Source organism: Tinamus guttatus, unplaced genomic scaffold, assembly GCF_059628265.1.
Source record: "Tinamus guttatus ecotype Peru unplaced genomic scaffold, ASM5962826v1 Tinamus_guttatus_pri_ptg000314l, whole genome shotgun sequence".
NCBI classification, from domain to species: domain Eukaryota; kingdom Metazoa; phylum Chordata; class Aves; order Tinamiformes; family Tinamidae; genus Tinamus; species Tinamus guttatus.
The window spans coordinates 7,327,972-7,344,780 of NW_028288848.1; the positions used below are offsets into that span (position 1 = coordinate 7,327,972).

At 63.0% G+C, this 16,809-nt stretch overlaps 2 protein-coding genes across 3 annotated transcripts; one reads left to right on the plus strand and one right to left on the minus strand.

The window, feature by feature from the left end:
- Positions 1–5,793: 5,793 nt before the first annotated feature.
- On the minus strand, positions 5,794–10,112 carry SLC25A28 (solute carrier family 25 member 28). Of its 2 annotated transcripts, XM_088528715.1 has the most exons (5): positions 9,959–10,112; positions 9,626–9,927; positions 9,018–9,246; positions 8,120–8,176; positions 5,794–6,496 (listed from the first exon to the last, which is right to left on the minus strand). In XM_088528715.1, exons 1-5 carry the CDS (start codon positions 10,110–10,112, stop codon positions 5,979–5,981), a joined length of 1,260 nt encoding a protein of 419 aa, XP_088384841.1. In that variant the 3' UTR covers positions 5,794–5,978. The 2 variants fall into 2 exon arrangements, with proteins under 2 accessions (XP_088384841.1, XP_088384842.1); XM_088528716.1 differs by lacking the exon at positions 9,959–10,112 and having other exon boundaries at positions 9,626–9,958.
- A 430-nt stretch (positions 10,113–10,542) lies between these two features.
- Positions 10,543–14,970, plus strand: ENTPD7 (ectonucleoside triphosphate diphosphohydrolase 7). The gene is made up of 12 exons (XM_088528853.1): positions 10,543–10,757; positions 10,909–11,085; positions 11,159–11,364; positions 11,445–11,595; positions 11,965–12,068; positions 12,240–12,296; positions 12,672–12,820; positions 12,909–13,075; positions 13,715–14,039; positions 14,123–14,208; positions 14,355–14,516; positions 14,694–14,970. Exons 1-12 carry the CDS (start codon positions 10,543–10,545, stop codon positions 14,923–14,925), a joined length of 2,031 nt encoding a protein of 676 aa, XP_088384979.1. The 3' UTR covers positions 14,926–14,970.
- The last annotated feature ends 1,839 nt before the right edge of the window (positions 14,971–16,809 follow it).

Here is a 16,809-nt window from a genome sequence, read left to right on the forward strand (position 1 = left end):
TGCGCCATGCGAGGGAGTGCGCTGGGAGAGCGTGTGGGAGCTCCCTTCGGCACCATCCCGCTGCAGCGGGCAGCGGGGCCGGCGGGACAGGGAGCGAGGGATGGAGGGAGCCATGGCCAAGGGGCAGAGGTCGCGTGTTGTTTCTTCCTGATCAAACAGAGGGATTTACCGCTGTTTGGGAGCAAGAGAGAGAAGGCGCCGACTGATTTCCCACAGGGCCTGCACTGGTATAAAACAACACGCACAGGAGGGCTGGGGGCAACTTGTGTTAGAGGAGCAGAGGGCAGCTCCATCTCCTGGGCCAGGATTTAGCTACCGAGTGTCTGGCCTGTGCACAGGCTCAAACTCTACTTTTCATTCTGGTTACCTTGACAAGGAAGAGCCTATAAACAAAATTCGTCTCTCTCCAGCAGTCTCCAGTATTTCCATGGAGGGTTTATTCAAATCCCAGTACTACCTGTTTTTCCATGGACTCTGTCCCATTCAGGATCAGACAGGAACAGAGCTTCTTCCCTCTGACCCCTTTTTCCATTTCTCCTTTTCACCCCTTTTCAGTCTTCTCCCCTTCATCCTCCTCTGTATCTCCCATCCATTTGCTGGCCTCAGCAAGGAATTCAGGCACGCTGACCACCCCATGTGCAGGGAGCTTGACCACCCGGGACTTTGTAGGAGCCTTCACTACGTGCTGGGGATGCTGGAAGCTCCTCTTGGCTATGGCAGCGAGGGACTTCTCCATTATACAAGCACTGCCCAGCGCCAGGAATGCTGTGGCCAGCCAAGGATCAGGTGAATAAATCGGAATACCGGTACTTGTGCTGTGCAGCCTCCAGCAAGGGTCTCTCCCACCACATGTGCACCAGCACATGGGCCAGGGACCTGCTTTGCTTTTGTAGATGAGGAACATATGCCCATGACCCCTCCCCAGTCCCCAAACCTGTCCCTCCAGCCATCACTGGATGATTACACCTGATTAAGTGAGGGAAAGGGTTTTCCACTGTCTTTTCTCCAGTTCCCACACTGGTGACACTAGACAGTGCTGCTATGGGGATTCAGACAAACGGTCTAAGTCACCCATAGAAAGGGGCTTTGTGAGTGGCTGCTAAGGTCTCATCTGGTCACCCCAAGGCCCCCCCTGCATTGGGGATGCAGCTCCCCATTAACCTTTTCCTGGCAAAGAGCAGCTGCTTCTCAGGAAAGGCTGTCAGTGAAGGCAAGTTTCTCTTGTGCAGGTGCTGGAGATTCCCCATTTCTACTGGGTGCTGGCTTGTCCCGAGTGGCAGTGCCAGCCCTTGGGAAGCTGCCTGGGGGTGCACAGAGTTTGGGCAGCTGGAGGAAGAGCAATCGCAGTGCATCGTCTTGCCGCTCCACCTGGATTCTGCAGACAGCCCTGGAACAGAGCCCTTGCCTGGCTGCACCGTGTGTCACATCTCAGCGAGCAATAAACTCACCAGACATCTCCAGAGGGACAACTCAGCCGGGCACATGTAACACTGGCTGCCAGAGCCGGGCAGCGAGGGCCCCTCCTGCCCTGGTGCCGGGTGCGCTGAAGCCCCCAGGCCCCACCTGGGCAGCAGGTGCTGGCTGGGACACTCGTCCCCTGGACTTGTCCCCTAGTGAGATACGGCACTGCCACCTATCGGCAAGCGCATGGGGACAGGTAGGGGACAGGGGCGGCGCAGAGGGACGCTCCAGCCTTGGCTGCCTTTAGGGGGTCACTGCGCAGCACCGCACAGAGCCTGCGAGCTGCGGCAGCACCAGCTCCTCACGGCTGCTCCAACCACCCTTTCTAGGGACCGACGTCACTGCAAGCGGCAGGCCAGGTGCGAGTTTGCCCAGGGCGCCAGCGGCGGCTGGCACAGACCAGCGGCTCCGTCCCAAAGCAAAGGCCAACTAGGCAGCTCACCCAGCGCCAGTGGCCTGGGTGCCACAGCCCAGAGCGGCCTTCAGCCCCCGGCCGCTGTGTTCGCCCGGCGAGTCCCTGTCGCAGGGACGTGCGGTGCCGCTGGCAGCCGCGGCCTCACCAGAGGGAGCTGTGGCCCTGCCATGGGCGCAGGTTCAGGCCGCAGGGCCTCCTGCCTCCTCACAGGGCTCGCAAGGCCGCTGCCCCTAGCTGTGGTGCCTGCCCAAGCAGCAGCGTGGCCCAGAGTGAAGCATGGTCTGTGCCCCTGCAGCCCTGGCTCGTGCCTTCCCCACCCTCATGCGGGCTGCGGGGTCATGACAACTTGTACAAGTTCATTGGGGCCTGGCAGAGCCCTGAGCGATCGCAGAGCTGGAGCGGGTGGGAGGCCGGGGGCACGGCTCTGTGCTGGGGGGACTGGCTGCCTGGCCCAGTGTCACCAAGGGGTCCTGGCTGTGTCCTGACCCTGTGAGCTGCAGCCCCTCACGGTGCCTGGGAGGCAGGACATGGCCCCAGGGCAGCGAGACGAAGCCGGGGATGCAGCGGGACGCTGAGGAGAAAATGAGTTTTCTCCCAGCACCAATGGGCTGAGGGTGGCATCCTTGCTGGAAGCCAAAAATAGCCTTTTTCCTTGGAAGAGGCTGTAGGAGAGATCTCACAAGAAGCATGGCCAAATACCTGGGATACCACAGGGCAGGCCTGGAGCAGCGAGGCCTCGGCAGAACCTTGGAAAGGCAGCGGCCACAGCAGAACCAGCCAACAACTCCCGCAGGCGCCCACAGGACACTGTGGCCAAATGTCACAGGTGCTCGCGAGGGGACACCCCTCAGCCCTGCGAAGCAAAGCAGGAAACTGGGGCCAGGTGTCCGCTACCCAAAGCTGCAGGGCGGAACCCCAGGGACATCCCTCACAGCACCATCCACCACAAGCAGGATGTGCAGGATGTGCTGATCCAGGCCTGCTGTATTGGGAAAGCTGCATGAGGCACCCAGGAGCACTGACCCCTGAGGGACTGGGAGCCCCTGGGGAAGGCAAAGCCCTTGGCTGCAGGCAGGTTTGCAGGACGCGGGGTCCTGGGGCTGGTATCTCGCTTGCAGGTGCGGTCAGTGCAAAGGCAGAGAAATGAAGTGTTCCGCAGCTGCTTGTGAGCTGGCAAAGCCCCAGGAAACCTATAAGGGCCCAAACATGGGAGAGATTTGCTCACAACAAACACTTGCAGGAGCAGCTTCTCCATGCCGGGTGGATTTATAATATTCCCATTCCCGCGCATCTTGCTCCCTCCCCCAGCACTCTCCTGGGAAGTTATTCTTGGAAACATCTCTCTCCCCAACCTTCAATCATGACTTCACCTGGTGACATTTATAGAGCTCCTCCCAGGGCCTCATGGATTCAATTGTGCGGAGTTCTTCCCAGAGCTCCCCAGCCCCTGCCCGTATTTATGCCGTTCCCTCCAAGGTGCCTGTAATCTCCCGGATCCGTGGCAAGGCCGGAGGCTGCGCTCGCTCGGAGCAGCTCTCCGCCCCTGCTCAGTCCTCCCAGTCTCCTGCTGCCTCGCTGCTGGCAAGCTCCAGCCCAAGGCACTGCCTCCTAATCCTCCCTTGGTCTCTCCCAGCCATCTCTGCTTCTCGGGTTTCTCCCTCTTGGGTGGAGGAGTAGCTCAGCTGCCAAATCTTGCAATACCCAGACTGCTTCTTAAAGCCCCAGCTCCTGAGGCGGTGGGAAAACTGGAGGTTCCTCACTTCCAGTGCCCTTGGTTTCTTTAAGGAGTTTCTAATCCTCTGGCTTGAGCAGAAAAAGCAGGGAGCGGGGCCTGCAGCGGTGCCGGCGAGGAGAGGGCAGGCGCACGGACACGGCCTGCCTGTGCCCTGACAGCCGACCTGCTGCGCAGCCCTGGGCACGCTCCCGTTCCCACCGGGTTCAACCTGCGCTAGGAACCAGAGGAGAAATCCGTAAAAGAAATGTGGAGGTGGGATGGGGCTTGGTGCAGGGGTGTTGGCACAAGGACCTGCGGTGCAGAGGGCATTTCAGAGCAGCGCTGGCCGGCAGCAGGGCATCACCGAGGGCAGAACATCCCACGCTGGCTGCCCACCACGTTGGGCTCCCCACTCCCTGCCTGGGCGCCAGCCCCGCACCCTTCCAGCACTGGGAAAACTCCTCTTTGCCCTGGCCCGAGCCGGGAGAGCGGGGCCGGCCGGGTGCAGCTCTCCTCCGCGCAGGACACAACCGGCCGGAGGATCGACTGGAACAGCCCCAGGCTGACAAAGATGCAGGCAGCCATCGCATACCACAGCTGTGAACGCATTTCCTCCAGGGAGTTATTTTGGGCCTGGCACCGTGGGATCGAGGTGCCTCCTCCTGGTGCCACGGGACGCACTGCCCGGCTCCGAGGTGGGAGCCCCACCGTCCAGCACAAGCTGCGCGGCTCCGGCCCACACGGAGCCGTCGTCCTGCCCCGCTTGCAGCCTCCTCGGAGCGGTTCCCTGGATCTTCTGCCCTGGGGCATCCAGCTAGAGCCAGGCACCCCACGCTGGCGTCCAACTCAATATATGCAAAGGTTCCCGTCTGGGAAGTTCAAATCAACTGAAATGATCCTTTGGTGCTCAACCTGGTAAGGTGGGCCAGGAGCTCCAGAGCTTAGCGAGACTCTAAAAGTGGTCAGTAGCGACACAGCTAACAAAAGCAAAAAAAAAGTATTAATTATTGTTAGATCAGAAGTAACATTAGCATCCTGAGCATCAGGGAGCGTTTTAAACAGTTGCACCCACCAAGTCACAAACTAGTGCAGTCATTCAAAAGGGGGAGATGCGAGTCTCCCTAAGCCCCAGACCTATGTGAGGGAGGTGCAGAAACGCCCGTGTCGGCCTCCAGCCTAGCCCTGCCCGGCTCCTGCGCTGCCCTCAGCGCACACGACCCGGGACCTCTTGCCTTGGTGCTGCTCAGAGCAGCCTGGAGGCTCCGTGAGGACCCATGGACAGAGAACGATAGGACTGGCCCCGGGCGCCGGGAGAGCCTTCCCGCTGCTCCAGGAGCTCCGCAGCTCCCCCAGCACTTTGTGCTCTCCCCGCAGCTCTGCTCCCGCACCCCATCCTCCTCAGAGGCCCATCTCCCAGCATGGCCTTCTCCCTGGCCGCCATTTTCCCCTCAGGATCTCCCTTTTTCCCCTCTTCACCTGGCGCTCCCGGCTCCCTCAGGGCAGGCTCCAGGGCACAACTCTCAGCAGAGGGCTGGCCCCAAGGATGAGCAGAGCACTGTGTCTCCCTCCCTCAGATTCCTGAGGAGGGCTGCAAAAGACATTTTCGTCCTTCACACCTGAACCTCCACTGACCACACCGCCATGTCTGTCTCCTTCCTGCTCCAAAGCTTCCAGTGGGTAGTTTCAAGCCCACCACCTTATCAAGGAGCCCTCCAAAAGAACCCAGCATTGGGCACAGAGAAATATTCCTCACTACCGCTTAAACTGGGCCCTCTGGGAGTAAACGGGACATAGGAATAGAGCAGAACTGTTTTTATTGGAGGTGTCAAGAGCAGGAACAGTAACAAACCTACAGACTCCCCTCCTCAAGTGCCATCCTTCCCCATCACCACCACCACCACCACCAGGGCAGTCAGCATCACGTGTGCGTGCTACGAGACAACGGCAAGGCTTACACTCCGCTTCAGCCAAAAGACAGACGAGAGCCCTCGGCACCCCAGGCAGCGCTGCTGCCCCTTCCGCGGTGACTGCGAGCTCAGCGTTACCCTGCCAGCGGCAGGGCAGGACATTCACCTTCCCCTCCAAAAACGGGTGAGCTTTGCATCAGAGGAGGTTTTCGCTACGGGAAGGACAGGAGCGCAGCTCCGCGGAGTGCAAGGGGGAGCAACCTGGGCCGTAGCTCTCGGCAGGAAATCTGAGAGGAGATGAGAGCACAAGCTGAGCAGCCTGGGCAGGGCTGCAGCAGCCACAGGCAAGAAACGGTGCTGCTGAACCCAGAAGGGCTTTGCTGCCCCCTCTCTTCAGCACAAACCAAACCAAAAGGCAGAGGGTCAGAAGACAAACCAGGAGGGGAGGTGAAGCAGGTCTGGAATGGGCTTTGGCTCTGGCTCACTTCCCAGCCCAACGCTCCTCCTGGCGCTTGGTGAGGATGTATTTGAAGAACTCGTACACAGACCAGGCAATTGCTGTCGAGGGCATCTGATAAATGACTCTAGCCTGGACCCCTCTGAAGTAGGCAGTCACACCGCCTACTTGGTACACCGTCCTGAAGGCATTGGCCATGCCTGTGATGTGTCCGCTGATGTTGGAGCTCAAAGCCAGGGACTCCTGGGTGTTGAGCAGTGTTTTGCAAACGTCCAAAGGGGTAGTGGCAGCAGCAGCTACGGCCCCCGCGCAGGCCCCGGAGACCATGTGGGAGCTTGGGTTGTACTGTCTGTGGGGGTTGAGCTGCTCTTGCAAGAACTCGTAGGTCATGAAGTGAATGGCTTGGAAGGGGATGTTCATGGTGAGCTGGGTGGTGTAGCTGCGGTAGAAAGCTCCAGCCCCTTCGTTGCGCCACACAGTCCGTACACAGTCCGTCACACGCTGGTAAGGCGAGTTGTACATCTGCATCCTCTGTTTGACCACTTGGGACGGACGGCAGCAGCAGCCAGGACCCAGGCACAGAGAGGAACAGGAGAGAGAAAGGGTAAGTGTGGAGCCTGGCTTGCTGCGAACACCCGGGATTTCATCCACACTGGATTAAGAGCTAACAACCGACAGCAACGTCCTGCAAGTCTCCAGCCGGGCACCTGAGCAAGGCACTGTCGTCACACACAGCGTAATCATCACCGGCAGCCGCTGTGGCTGCTACAGCCTGTCCTAGGAACATCCTCACATGCGCTCGAGGTCCAACATGCCCATGTCCCCCACCCCAAGCAACCAACTTACCCCATCCACTGCTGCAGCTCTTACTATGCAGCTAGGGAACCTCTGCTCTAGCTGTTCTGGCCTTTCCCAGATACACCTCTAGATGTGCATGAACCTGCAGCTCCTCAGCCGGAAAGACTGGAGCGACACCCTGCACAGCCAGCCCGCAGGGACACGGTACCGCCACTGAAACACAGCCCGTGGGGACATGGTACCACCACTGAAACACAGCCCACGGGGACACGGTGCCACCACTGAAACACAGCCCGGCACCGCTGAGCTGCCAGCAAAGCAAAGCTGGGGCGCAGAGACAGCCCGCCCTGCCTCCCCTGCCCCACAGGGTGGCCAGAAAGAGCCGAAGCCAACGCGACTGCGCTAAGAAGAGGTGCCCCAGGGAAGGAACGACAGGAGCTCGGCCAAAGCAGCCGCTCGGTCCTCAGTTAGCGGAGGCCTCGCTGGCTGCGCAAGCCTGAGGCCTTCGCGGTCCTCCTGAACGGCGGACGGGCAGCCCCTGTCTCCTCCTCACAGCTCTGGCTTCCACAGCCCTGCACAGGGTGGTCACGCAGCCCGGAGCTGCCGTGCCTGCCCCGAGCCCCCTTCGGCAGGGTGGGAGGCCCCGGGCGCCGCTCACGGTATCGGAGCGCGCGGCGTTCGCCCCGAGGGCTGCCCTCGGCAGCCACGGCTGCTCTTTGCTCCTCTGCTGTCACATGCCTTCTGATGTTGAGGAAAACAAAACAACACCCCAAAAATGTGACTGATCTTTACTCAGCATTCCCCCTTCCTCCCACCACATGTGTAGGCTGTGATGATAGTCTCTTTCTGCCTTTTTTATACCAGGTTTAACAAAACCAGCCTTTCCAGACACTTTGTGAGACAAGATCTCCCTTCTCCCAACCCCTCTAACTGCCTTTTGCATCTCATCATTTCTTTTCCTCCCCAAACACAGAAGGCCAGCTTACATCACACATCTTCCAGAGATCTCACCACAATAATGTCCGGTCTCCCTGCCATTCCCCTGGAATGGCTTCCTCAGCAGTAAGGATTGTGGCTCTCTTTTGCTTCCTTTGCTGCTCCAAGAAAGAGCAAAGCACTGGGCAAAAGGCTGTCTCCCTCCCTGCTCCTAGGCTGGGATTTGCCATGTTTCCCAGAACAAATTGCTTCTACCTACCCTGTTCCATAACTAGCAGCTCCCTAAACTGAGCTGTTGGCACTAGTGCTTGCGGGATCCTTGCGGTCAGGAGAGTAGCGAGGAAAGTACCCCCCGGTGCCGCAGGCAGGAGCAGAGCAGCCCGAGCAGCTCCCACTCCTAGTCCCTCCGGGGAGGACAGAATCATCGTTACCTTCTGCAGGGTTCATCGCCGCGTCGTGGAGCAACGTTGCTACACACCCGGCTGCACCTGCAAAACAAGAACTGCCGCACGTGAGGGCAGGAGGAGGCGAGGGACCCCGGGGCTCCACCGCAACCCCGAGGCCCCCGCCAAAGCACAGGAGGAGTCCCCTGGAACAGGGTGAGATGCAGAGGCAGCCTCCATCTCCTGTCCAAGCGGAGGGCCAGTCCTCAGCAGCTCCCACCCCGAAAGAGATCAGCAAAGAGAGGGGGGGCAGCAGGCCTACCAGCCCTGGGCCAGCAGGGACTGCATCAGTTGGGAGAATGACATGGACTTGCAGGGATCCCACAGGACAGTAAGCGTCACAACACCCCCTGCACCACAGCAAGGGGCAGGAGGAACCGGCCAGGACTCTACATGTGCCCAGGGCAGGTGGTGCCCCCTGCTTCCCAGGACACACAAGTCACCACGGCAGTGAGGCCTCCGGAACCGCACGAGCACGGGGGTGTCCGCCGAGCCCCACGCCGGCCACCCGTGCACAGCTCCGTGGGCCAGCGTCCTCGGGAGCCGCGCCGGCCACTAACCTGCTTCTCGCCACACACCTGGGGCAGCCGGGGCGGGCAGCGGTGCCGGGCAGCACCGCGGGCTGCGCAGACGGGCGGCCCCGAGGACACGGGCGGCCCCGCCATGCCACCAGCAGCTTAACCGCCCGGAGGCTGAGCGCTCGCCCTGTCCGCGCCAGCGCTTCCCGCGGGCCGGGACCCCCTACGGTGCGCAGGGCTCCGCGCCTCCCCCCGGCCCCGTCCCACGTGCCGCCCGGGGCCGCTGCACCCTGGCACGTGGGGAGCGGCCGCGGCGGCTCCCAGGGGCCCCCCCGGGGCACGGGACAGCGGTGCGGAAGGACCAGTACCATTGGCCACATGGCTATTGCCCCCCGCGTGGATAACATCGCTCAGTGTCTTTTTTAACTTTTCATAGCAGGCAAAATAGAGGGCGTGGGCCGGGCCAGCGCCGGTGGCCGTGATGTTCATGCCCCGCATGGGCCTCCAGACGCCCTCAGTCTGCACGATGCGCCACAGGGCCTCGAGCACGTTGCGGTAGCGGGCGGCGGGCTCCGGCTGCAGGCTCTGCATCCGCGTCTGCAACGGAGAGGCGCAACAGAGGGCTGTGTTGGGCACCGCAGCCAGCGCCTCGGGGGACCCTCGGTGTCCGGGGGAGCCCCAACATCCCCGGGGCGGCCTGTTTGGCGCTGGGGGGGCCAAACCTACCCCCCGAGGGGACCCCTGGGGCCCATCCCGCCCCGGGCAGGCCCGTCCCAACCTCGGAATTGACGCCCTGAGGGCATCTGCCCATCCCGGAGAGCCCCGTCCCGCACGGGGGGCCCGTCCCGCCCCCAGGGTACCCGCGGGGCGCCGACCCAGCCGGGGGGGACGCGCCCTCCCCTGCAGCGGCGGGCGGCAGCCGTTCTCCCTGCACAGCCCCACGGGGTCCCGCCGCCCCGGCGCGGGCCCGGCGCACCTTGACGCAGTCCACGGGGTACATCACGCAGTGCTCCATAACGCCCGCCACGGCGCCCGCCAGCATGTGCGTGGAGACGGCAGCGCCCTGCGGCAGCGCCTCGTAGTCGGGGGCGGGCGGCGAGCGCGGCTCGGGGCCCCGCGCCGCCTCGGGCCCCCCCGGGCCGGGCCCCGCCTCCGCCTCCGCGCCGCGCCCGGCCCGCGCGCGGCCCGCGCCGCCGCCGCCGCCGCCCATGAGCAGCAGCAGGACGCGGCCCGACTCCGCGCCGCCCCGCGCGCCGGGGCTCGCGCCCGCCCCCGCGCCTGCCCCCAGCTCCATGGGCGCCGCCGCCACCGCCCCGGCCCGCGCCGCCGCCGCCGCCTCCCCGGGCGCCCGCGCCGCCCGCCCCGCCCCGCCGCGCCCATTGGCCAACGCCGCGCTGGCACCGCCCCCGCCGCACTCCCAGTGGCTCGTCCCGCCGCCCACCGCCCCCGCGGGACGCCGTCATTGGCCAGCACGGTCTGGCGTCACCGCCCGCCACTGGCCAACCGCTCCCTCCGCCACACTCGGGCTCGCCACCCATTGGTCCGCCGCCCTTTCCGCCCCGTCGCTCCGCGTGGCCCATTGGGCGGCCGAACTTTTCGGCCCACCCAGCCGCGCCGCTGATTGGGCGCCGAGGCTTTGACCTTTGGTCGGCGCAGAGGTCTCGTAACTGGTTTTGCTCAGAACAGGGCCAAGAGTGCGGTGCCTGAGCAGCCATTGGCTGCCTCGCCTGCCACTCTGCGCCTTGGCGCATGTTGTTTATTTAGACGGCTCCGATTGGCTCCTGCGGCCACTGGGAGGCGGGCTGTGCTTTGGGTCAGCGCTACGATTCGCTGAGGTGATCCAGGAATCAGAGGGCGACTCCGGCGATTGGCCAGAACCGCGGCGGGGGAGGGATGCCCGCGCCAAGCAAGGGCGCCGCGAGGCGCTGCAGAGAGAGGGAGAGCGGCAGAGCCCTGATTGGCCGCTGGGCCGCGTGGGCGGGGCCTCTCCTGCGCGTGGCGGTTCCGATTGGGCGGCGCGGCGCGGGGGATGGAGCGCGGCCGCGCGGAGTGGCCCCGCCCGCCGGCCCGGCTCGTGGCGCTCCCATTGGCGGCTCGCGGGGCGCCTGGTGACGTGTCCCGGTGCCGGTGCCAGCGGCGCGGGGCGATGCGCGGGCGGGCGCGCGCACATGGCCAGGTGAGCCGGGGCGGGACGGAACGGGGAACGGAGCGGAGCGGCCGGCTCCGGCGCGGGCTCTGAGCTGCCGCCTCTGCCCGCAGGATCGGCTTCTCCTGGCCGTGGCCGGCCCCGTGGCGCCTCGCCGCGCCCGGCGGCTGCCCGCGGCCGCGGCTGGCCGCGCTGGCTCTGGCGCTGGCCGTGGCGCTGCTGCTGCTGCTGGCGGCCGCCGCGCCCCGCCGCTGGGCTGCGCCGCCCCGCGCCGACCGCCAGTACGAGAGGTGAGCGGGGCTGCGCCGGGCGCGGGAGGGCGGCGCCGGGCGCGGCGCTGAGCGGCTCCCCGCATCCGCGCAGGTACCTGGCGCGCGTGGAGGAGCTGGGGGCCACGGACACGGAGGACGCGGCGCTGAGCTACGGCGTCGTCGTGGACTGCGGCAGCAGCGGCTCCCGCGTCTTCGTCTACTTCTGGCCCCCGCACAACGGCAACCCGCACGACCTGCTGGACATCCGGCAGATGCGGGACCGCGGCAGCCGCCCCGTCGTCAAGAAAATTAAGCCAGGTCGGCAGAGGGGGCTGGCGGTGACGGCCCTGGCACGGCCGGGCTGGCCGGGTGGTGCCACGCGTCCCTGTTCCCCGCAGGCATCTCCGTGGTGGCCGCGGCGCCCGAGCGAGCCACCCCCTACATGCGCCCCCTGCTCCAGTTCGCCGCGGCCCATGTGCCGACTGGGAAGCACAAGGAGACCCCGCTGTACATCCTGTGCACGGCTGGCATGAGGCTGCTGCCCGAGAGGTCAGTTTGCCTGTGCTGAGGAACCGGCACCTGCTGGATCCCCTGGCACATCCCCAGCTGAGTGGGAGGCGATGCTGGACCTTGTGAGGTGGAGGCAGGGCTGGGAAAAGGAGAGGGCTGGAGGCGTGGAGCGTGTTGGGCTCCTGGCAGGAGGCAGCCGGTGCTCCCAGCTTTCCTGCTGGGAGGAGACGCTCTGAATACAAGGCTAGCCCTAAATGCTAAAAATGCTCTGCGGAAAGTGCTGCATGCAGGAAGGGGGCTCGTGGGGCTGGAGGCGAGGTGTCCTGCAGCAGGATTCCCGTTGTCTCTTGTGCCCCACGAAGAAGGTGGGGATCGCTTGGGATCTGTCCCTCTCTTGTGCCCTTGCAGGCAGCAAGCTGCAATCCTGGAAGACTTGGTGACAAATGTGCCTCTGGAATTTGACTTCCTCTTCTCCAAATCACATGCAGAAGTGATCTCAGGGAAGCAAGAAGGTAAGGGCTGCCCCGGCTCTGGGTGCTGCTCCATGCCCGTGCCCAGCAAGCTGTGCCAGGCCCCTGAGGCAGGCGCATCGTGGACTCTGCATGGGAGCCGTTCTGCACTGCTCTGTAGTGCTCCAGCCCTGCTTTGGGCAATGCCTGAGCACCCCTTTGCTTTCTGTGCAGGTGTCTATGCTTGGATTGGCATCAACTTTGTCCTGGGGAGGTTTGAGCACAAGGATGGTGAGCTTAGCTGTTGGCACGATGGTTGGCAGGGAAGCCTGGAGCTGACCCAGGCGCTGGAGCAAAGAGCAGAGTCTGGAGAGGGCAGTGCCTGCCCCTCGGTTTGAGGGCAGCTGTGCAAAACCCTCCTGAAACTGCAACACAGGGAGGCAGCAGCCCAGGCTGCAGGGCAGGGGCTTGTTGTGCTGCGAGGTGGCACCGGCAGCGTTTTGGGGGAAGAACTAGGGAGAGAGGGTTTGTAGGAGGGTTCCTGCGATGGCTTCCAACCCTGGCTGTTTTGGGGTAGCCTGTGAAGCTGGCAATGGGGCAGTGGCAGAAGGCAGGATGTGCTGCCGTGTGCCTCATCCCTTGCTGATGTGCAGCCGTGGGTTACAGAGGAGGACGCAGTGGTCACGGTGGCTCTGGGGGACCAAGCAGAGTCCTTGGTGCGGAAACGAACGGTTGGGATCCTGGACATGGGGGGAGCCTCCCTGCAGATCGCCTACGAGGTGCCCAGCTCTGGCACCTTCTCCTCCCCGCAGCAAGTGAGTATCTTACCAGCCTCCCAGGACTGGCACCAAGGGCTCCTGCCTTCCCTGGGTTGTGGCTGATCAGACACCTCTGTTTCCCCAGGAAGAGGCTGCCAAGAGCCTGCTGGCAGAGTTCAACCTGGGCTGTGACGTGCAGCACACTGGCCACATATACCGTGTCTATGTCAACACCTTCCTAGGCTTCGGGGGCAATTTTGCTCGGCAGCGCTACGAGGAGCTTGTCCTGAACCAGACCTATGCACACAACAGGTAAGGCCACCTTGCCTTGGGAAGTGACTGCTGGGTTGCAGAACGGGCCACCCGTTCCCTCATGGCTGGATTTATGCCGGGGGCCTCCTGTGGTGGTTCCCAGCAGCTGGATGACGGTAGCAGATGTTGGACTGGCGCACAGGGTACAGGAGTTGCCCTCCTCGGGCGTTATCAGCACAGCAGCTGGCTGCCCTCCTCCCGCTGGGCCGCACGAGTCCCCTTTGGTGGCCTTTTCTGCTCCTGCTTTCCATCCTTGGCTAGTGTTGGTGCCATCAGAGCCTCCTCCTGTCGCTCCACACCCGGGACTCTCCATCCCCCATCCCCTTCCTGCAGCGTTGCGTGAAACTCTCCCCGGGTTAGGCAGGCTTGGTCACCATGTCCCGCAGGGCCAGGAGCAGCCCTTGCCCCTCGGAGGAGTGCGAGCCCCTGTGCGGGGACTGGGACTGCACATCCCACTGTACAGCGTGATGGGTCTGAACATCAGCTTCAGGGAGGGGGTGGCCGGGTGACCATGAGGGCGTGGGGGCTGCAGCCTTTTACGGTTGGGGAGATCTGGGCTGTGGGGGAGCACTGGACCCTGGCCTGAGGCAGAACGGGACCCCCTGTACAGCTGCTTTTGCTTTCTGGCTTGTCCTGCAGCCTGCATGGCCAGCGGACAGGGCTGAGTGCCGAGACACCCTTCCTGGACCCCTGCCTCCCCGTGGGGCTGGAGGACACGGTGGTGAGGGGCGGCCAAACGCTGCACGTCCGCGGGCGAGGAGATTGGCAGAGCTGTGCGGAGCTGCTGCAGCCCCTCCTGATGGCGCCCAACAACAGCCAGGCCTCCCTGGCAGGGGCCTACAAAGCGCCCATCGACTTCACCAACAGTGAGTTTTATGGCTTCTCCGAGTTTTTCTACTGCACCGAGGACGTTCTGCGCCTGGGGGGCCGCTACGATGCCCCCTCCTTCACCTCAGCTGCCCAGGTGAGTGTCAGCCTGGCGTGGGGAAGAGGGAACCGCCGGCCCCTTTCCCTGGAGGGACTGGAGCGCGTCTCCCCATCCCGCAGGAGTACTGCAGCCAGAACTGGGCCGTCCTGATGCGGCGCTTCCACGGCGGCCTCTACTCGGCGCACGCGGACCAGCACCGGCTCAAGTAAGGGGCCGGGCCGTGGTGGTCCCAGCTACGGGTCTGGCCTGACTGCGGGGGTCTGTGTCAGGGGTGAGGCGAGCTGGGGGCTGCGGTGCAGGGAGGGTTTGGCTGTAGCGTCTGCCTGATGCTGCGGGGTGCTCTGTCTGCAGGTACCAGTGCTTCAAATCGGCCTGGATGTACCAGGTCCTTCACCAGGGCTTCCGCTTCCCCCTGGACTACCCCAGCCTGCGCACAGCCCAGCTCGTGTACGACCGTGAGGTGCAGTGGACGCTCGGAGCCATCCTCTACAAAACACGTTTTCTGCCGCTTAGGTAGAGCTCAAGCACCAGATCCCGCAGTCTGGCTTGCAAGGGAAGCGGGGCTGGGGAAGCAGAGCAGGGCTGCTGTGTGGGACTAGGGCTCTGCCACCCAAGGAAAGGGAGGAGGTGGCACAGGCTGCCCTGGCAGCCCCCAGCAGTTCTCAGGCCTCGTTTTGCCTCTTTCTGCAGGGATCTCCGGCCAGAGAGCATCCGCCAAGCACACGCCTCCTGGCTGCGCCTCTCTTTTGTCTACAACCACTATCTTTTCTTTGCCTGCATCGTGGTCGTAGTGCTGGCCATAGTGCTCTACCTCCTGCGCTTGCGCCGCATCCACCGGCGGCAGCTGCGCTCAGCCCAGCTCGACCTGCTCTGGCTGGACAAGGTGGTGCTGCTGCCGCCGGGCACAGGCCCAGGGCCATGACACCAGGAGTGCCCGCCAGCTCCTTGCACCAGCAGAACCAACGCAGGGCCTAGAAGAGGCCGAGGGCTCGGCTTCTCAAGGGCCACCTTGGTTTCACACTCATGGGCCAAGGCAGCTACAGCCACTCCCCAGCCGTCATCACCGTGTTCTCTGGCCGCCTGCTGGCTCCCAGGCACAGAGCAAAGTCCAGCAGGCTCAAGGCTGCAGCCCTTGCTGGGCCCTTCAGATAAGCAGAACTCAATTCACAGAGCAGCCAGCCCAGGGCCATGGCCTCAAGCACTGGGCCAGCGGGCCTGAGCTGGGCTTCTGGTTCCTCAGCACTGCTCTGGGGCCACCTTCTAGCTCACTCCAAGTACAAGGGCTCAAAAAGGGGAAGCCAGCAAGGTCACCCTGAGAGCACAGGGGCCACGTGGGCCCTAGAGCTCCCAAAGCATTCCCTAGCAGGGGCAGAGGCCTCCAGCTGCTAGCTGTGTCTCTATTCCTCCTGCTGTCCTTGCTGCTGCCCCACGCTCGGCAGCTCTTTCTTAAATCACCCAAGGTGGTTGCATTTCATTCCTTTTCAAGCATGTTTGCCCTGTGGGGGCCCACAGGCTAATCAGGTACTAGGGCAAAAAGGACCAAGGGTTCTTTCCCTAGCAGGAGGGCAGGCTGGGCCTGCCCGGGGAAGCCACATCACTGTCTGGGGCAGTTCTGGGTGCTGGCAGCCACCTTCCTGCCCTAGGGCTGCAGCCCCACGGACCAAATGAAGTTCTTGAGTTTATACTTGAACTGTTCCCATACCCAGAGCAATAAAATAATTATGAGCCATCCAGTACACAGCTGGTCTCCTTTTCTGGTGAGTGCCCACCTCACTTTGTGCTGCTGGGATTGTCCCCAGAGCTGCAGGGGAAGTTTTCTGCTTTTCGCCTGCTGTGACCCCTAGCTTGGCAGAGCTGCCAGGGCTGAAGGCTAACCTCCCCCATGCCAGCAGGGCCCAACGGCCCCCACCAGGCTCTAGTCGCTGCTGCTGGTGAGGCAGGGCCCTGCTCCCACACCAGTAATGTGCACCTGGACCTCATGCGCCGCTGGCTCTGCTCTCTTCCCGCACTGAGGAGCCCAAAACAGCAGGGGGGGTGGAGGGGGAATAGAACAGGATACAATCATGACTGTGCCTCTGCCACACAGGAGTAGGTGACTACTGTCTCCAGCATCACTTACTAGAAAATGATTTATTTTCACAATACCATTTATCAAACACAGACAAATAAATAAATAAATACACATTAATTATATCATAAATAAAAGAAGAGATCTAGGCTACTAACTTGATACTCAGACCTTCTCCAACTATTGATAAAGGTAAGAGGGGTAACACCTGTACTACTACTCTAACCTCCTCAGAGGGGAGAGGATGCAACCTCCAGTGTGAGCTGGCTGCCTGGCCCTAGACCCCCGTGCCCTCCCCTTGGACTGACCCCCCCCCTTTCATGTTGAGGGGGGTCAGTCTGGTCCCCTGCAGGTCAGACCTCCCCTCTCCCCACCCCAAACCTGTCTTAGGAAGGAGGACTCCACTGCAAGCCCAGACTCCGGCAGGGGACTGCACATAGAGAGGGGGCCACAGGCTCTTGGCTGCTCTGCAGAGGGTCAAACAGGGGCCAAAGCAGAGACAAGAGATTGTCTAGTGAGGTTGGGATGGGAACAGGTTTCGCACAAGGAGAGCCCAGGGCTGTGCTGAGGAGGGAGGATGACAAGCACTGCAAGCAGAATGTACTGGCCCTACACCTAGGTCTCTCTCCCTCCTGCAAAGGACGGGCTGGTCATCAACGTCACTGACTACAGCACTGGGCGAGGTGACAGGGGCTCTCCCAGGTGCCATGGGCACATGCAGGGCCAGTCTGAGGAGGG

Excerpts from the sequence above, each read along its gene's own strand:
- SLC25A28 (XM_088528715.1), bottom strand. The coding sequence starts at position 10,112 with ATGACGGCGTCCCGCGGGGGCGGTGGGCGGCGGGACGAGCCACTGGGA. Across the intron at positions 9,928-9,958 it reads CGGCGGCGCGGGCCGGGGCG|GCGCGGGGGCGGGCGCGAGC; the intron begins GTGGCGGCGGCG and ends AGCTGGGGGCAG. Across the intron at positions 9,247-9,625 it reads ACCCCGTGGACTGCGTCAAG|ACGCGGATGCAGAGCCTGCA; the intron begins GTGCGCCGGGCC and ends TCTCCGTTGCAG.
- ENTPD7 (XM_088528853.1), top strand. The coding sequence starts at position 10,543 with ATGCCCGCGCCAAGCAAGGGCGCCGCGAGGCGCTGCAGAGAGAGGGAG. Across the intron at positions 12,069-12,239 it reads GATCTCAGGGAAGCAAGAAG|GTGTCTATGCTTGGATTGGC; the intron begins GTAAGGGCTGCC and ends CTTTCTGTGCAG. Across the intron at positions 14,209-14,354 it reads GCGGACCAGCACCGGCTCAA|GTACCAGTGCTTCAAATCGG; the intron begins GTAAGGGGCCGG and ends CTCTGTCTGCAG.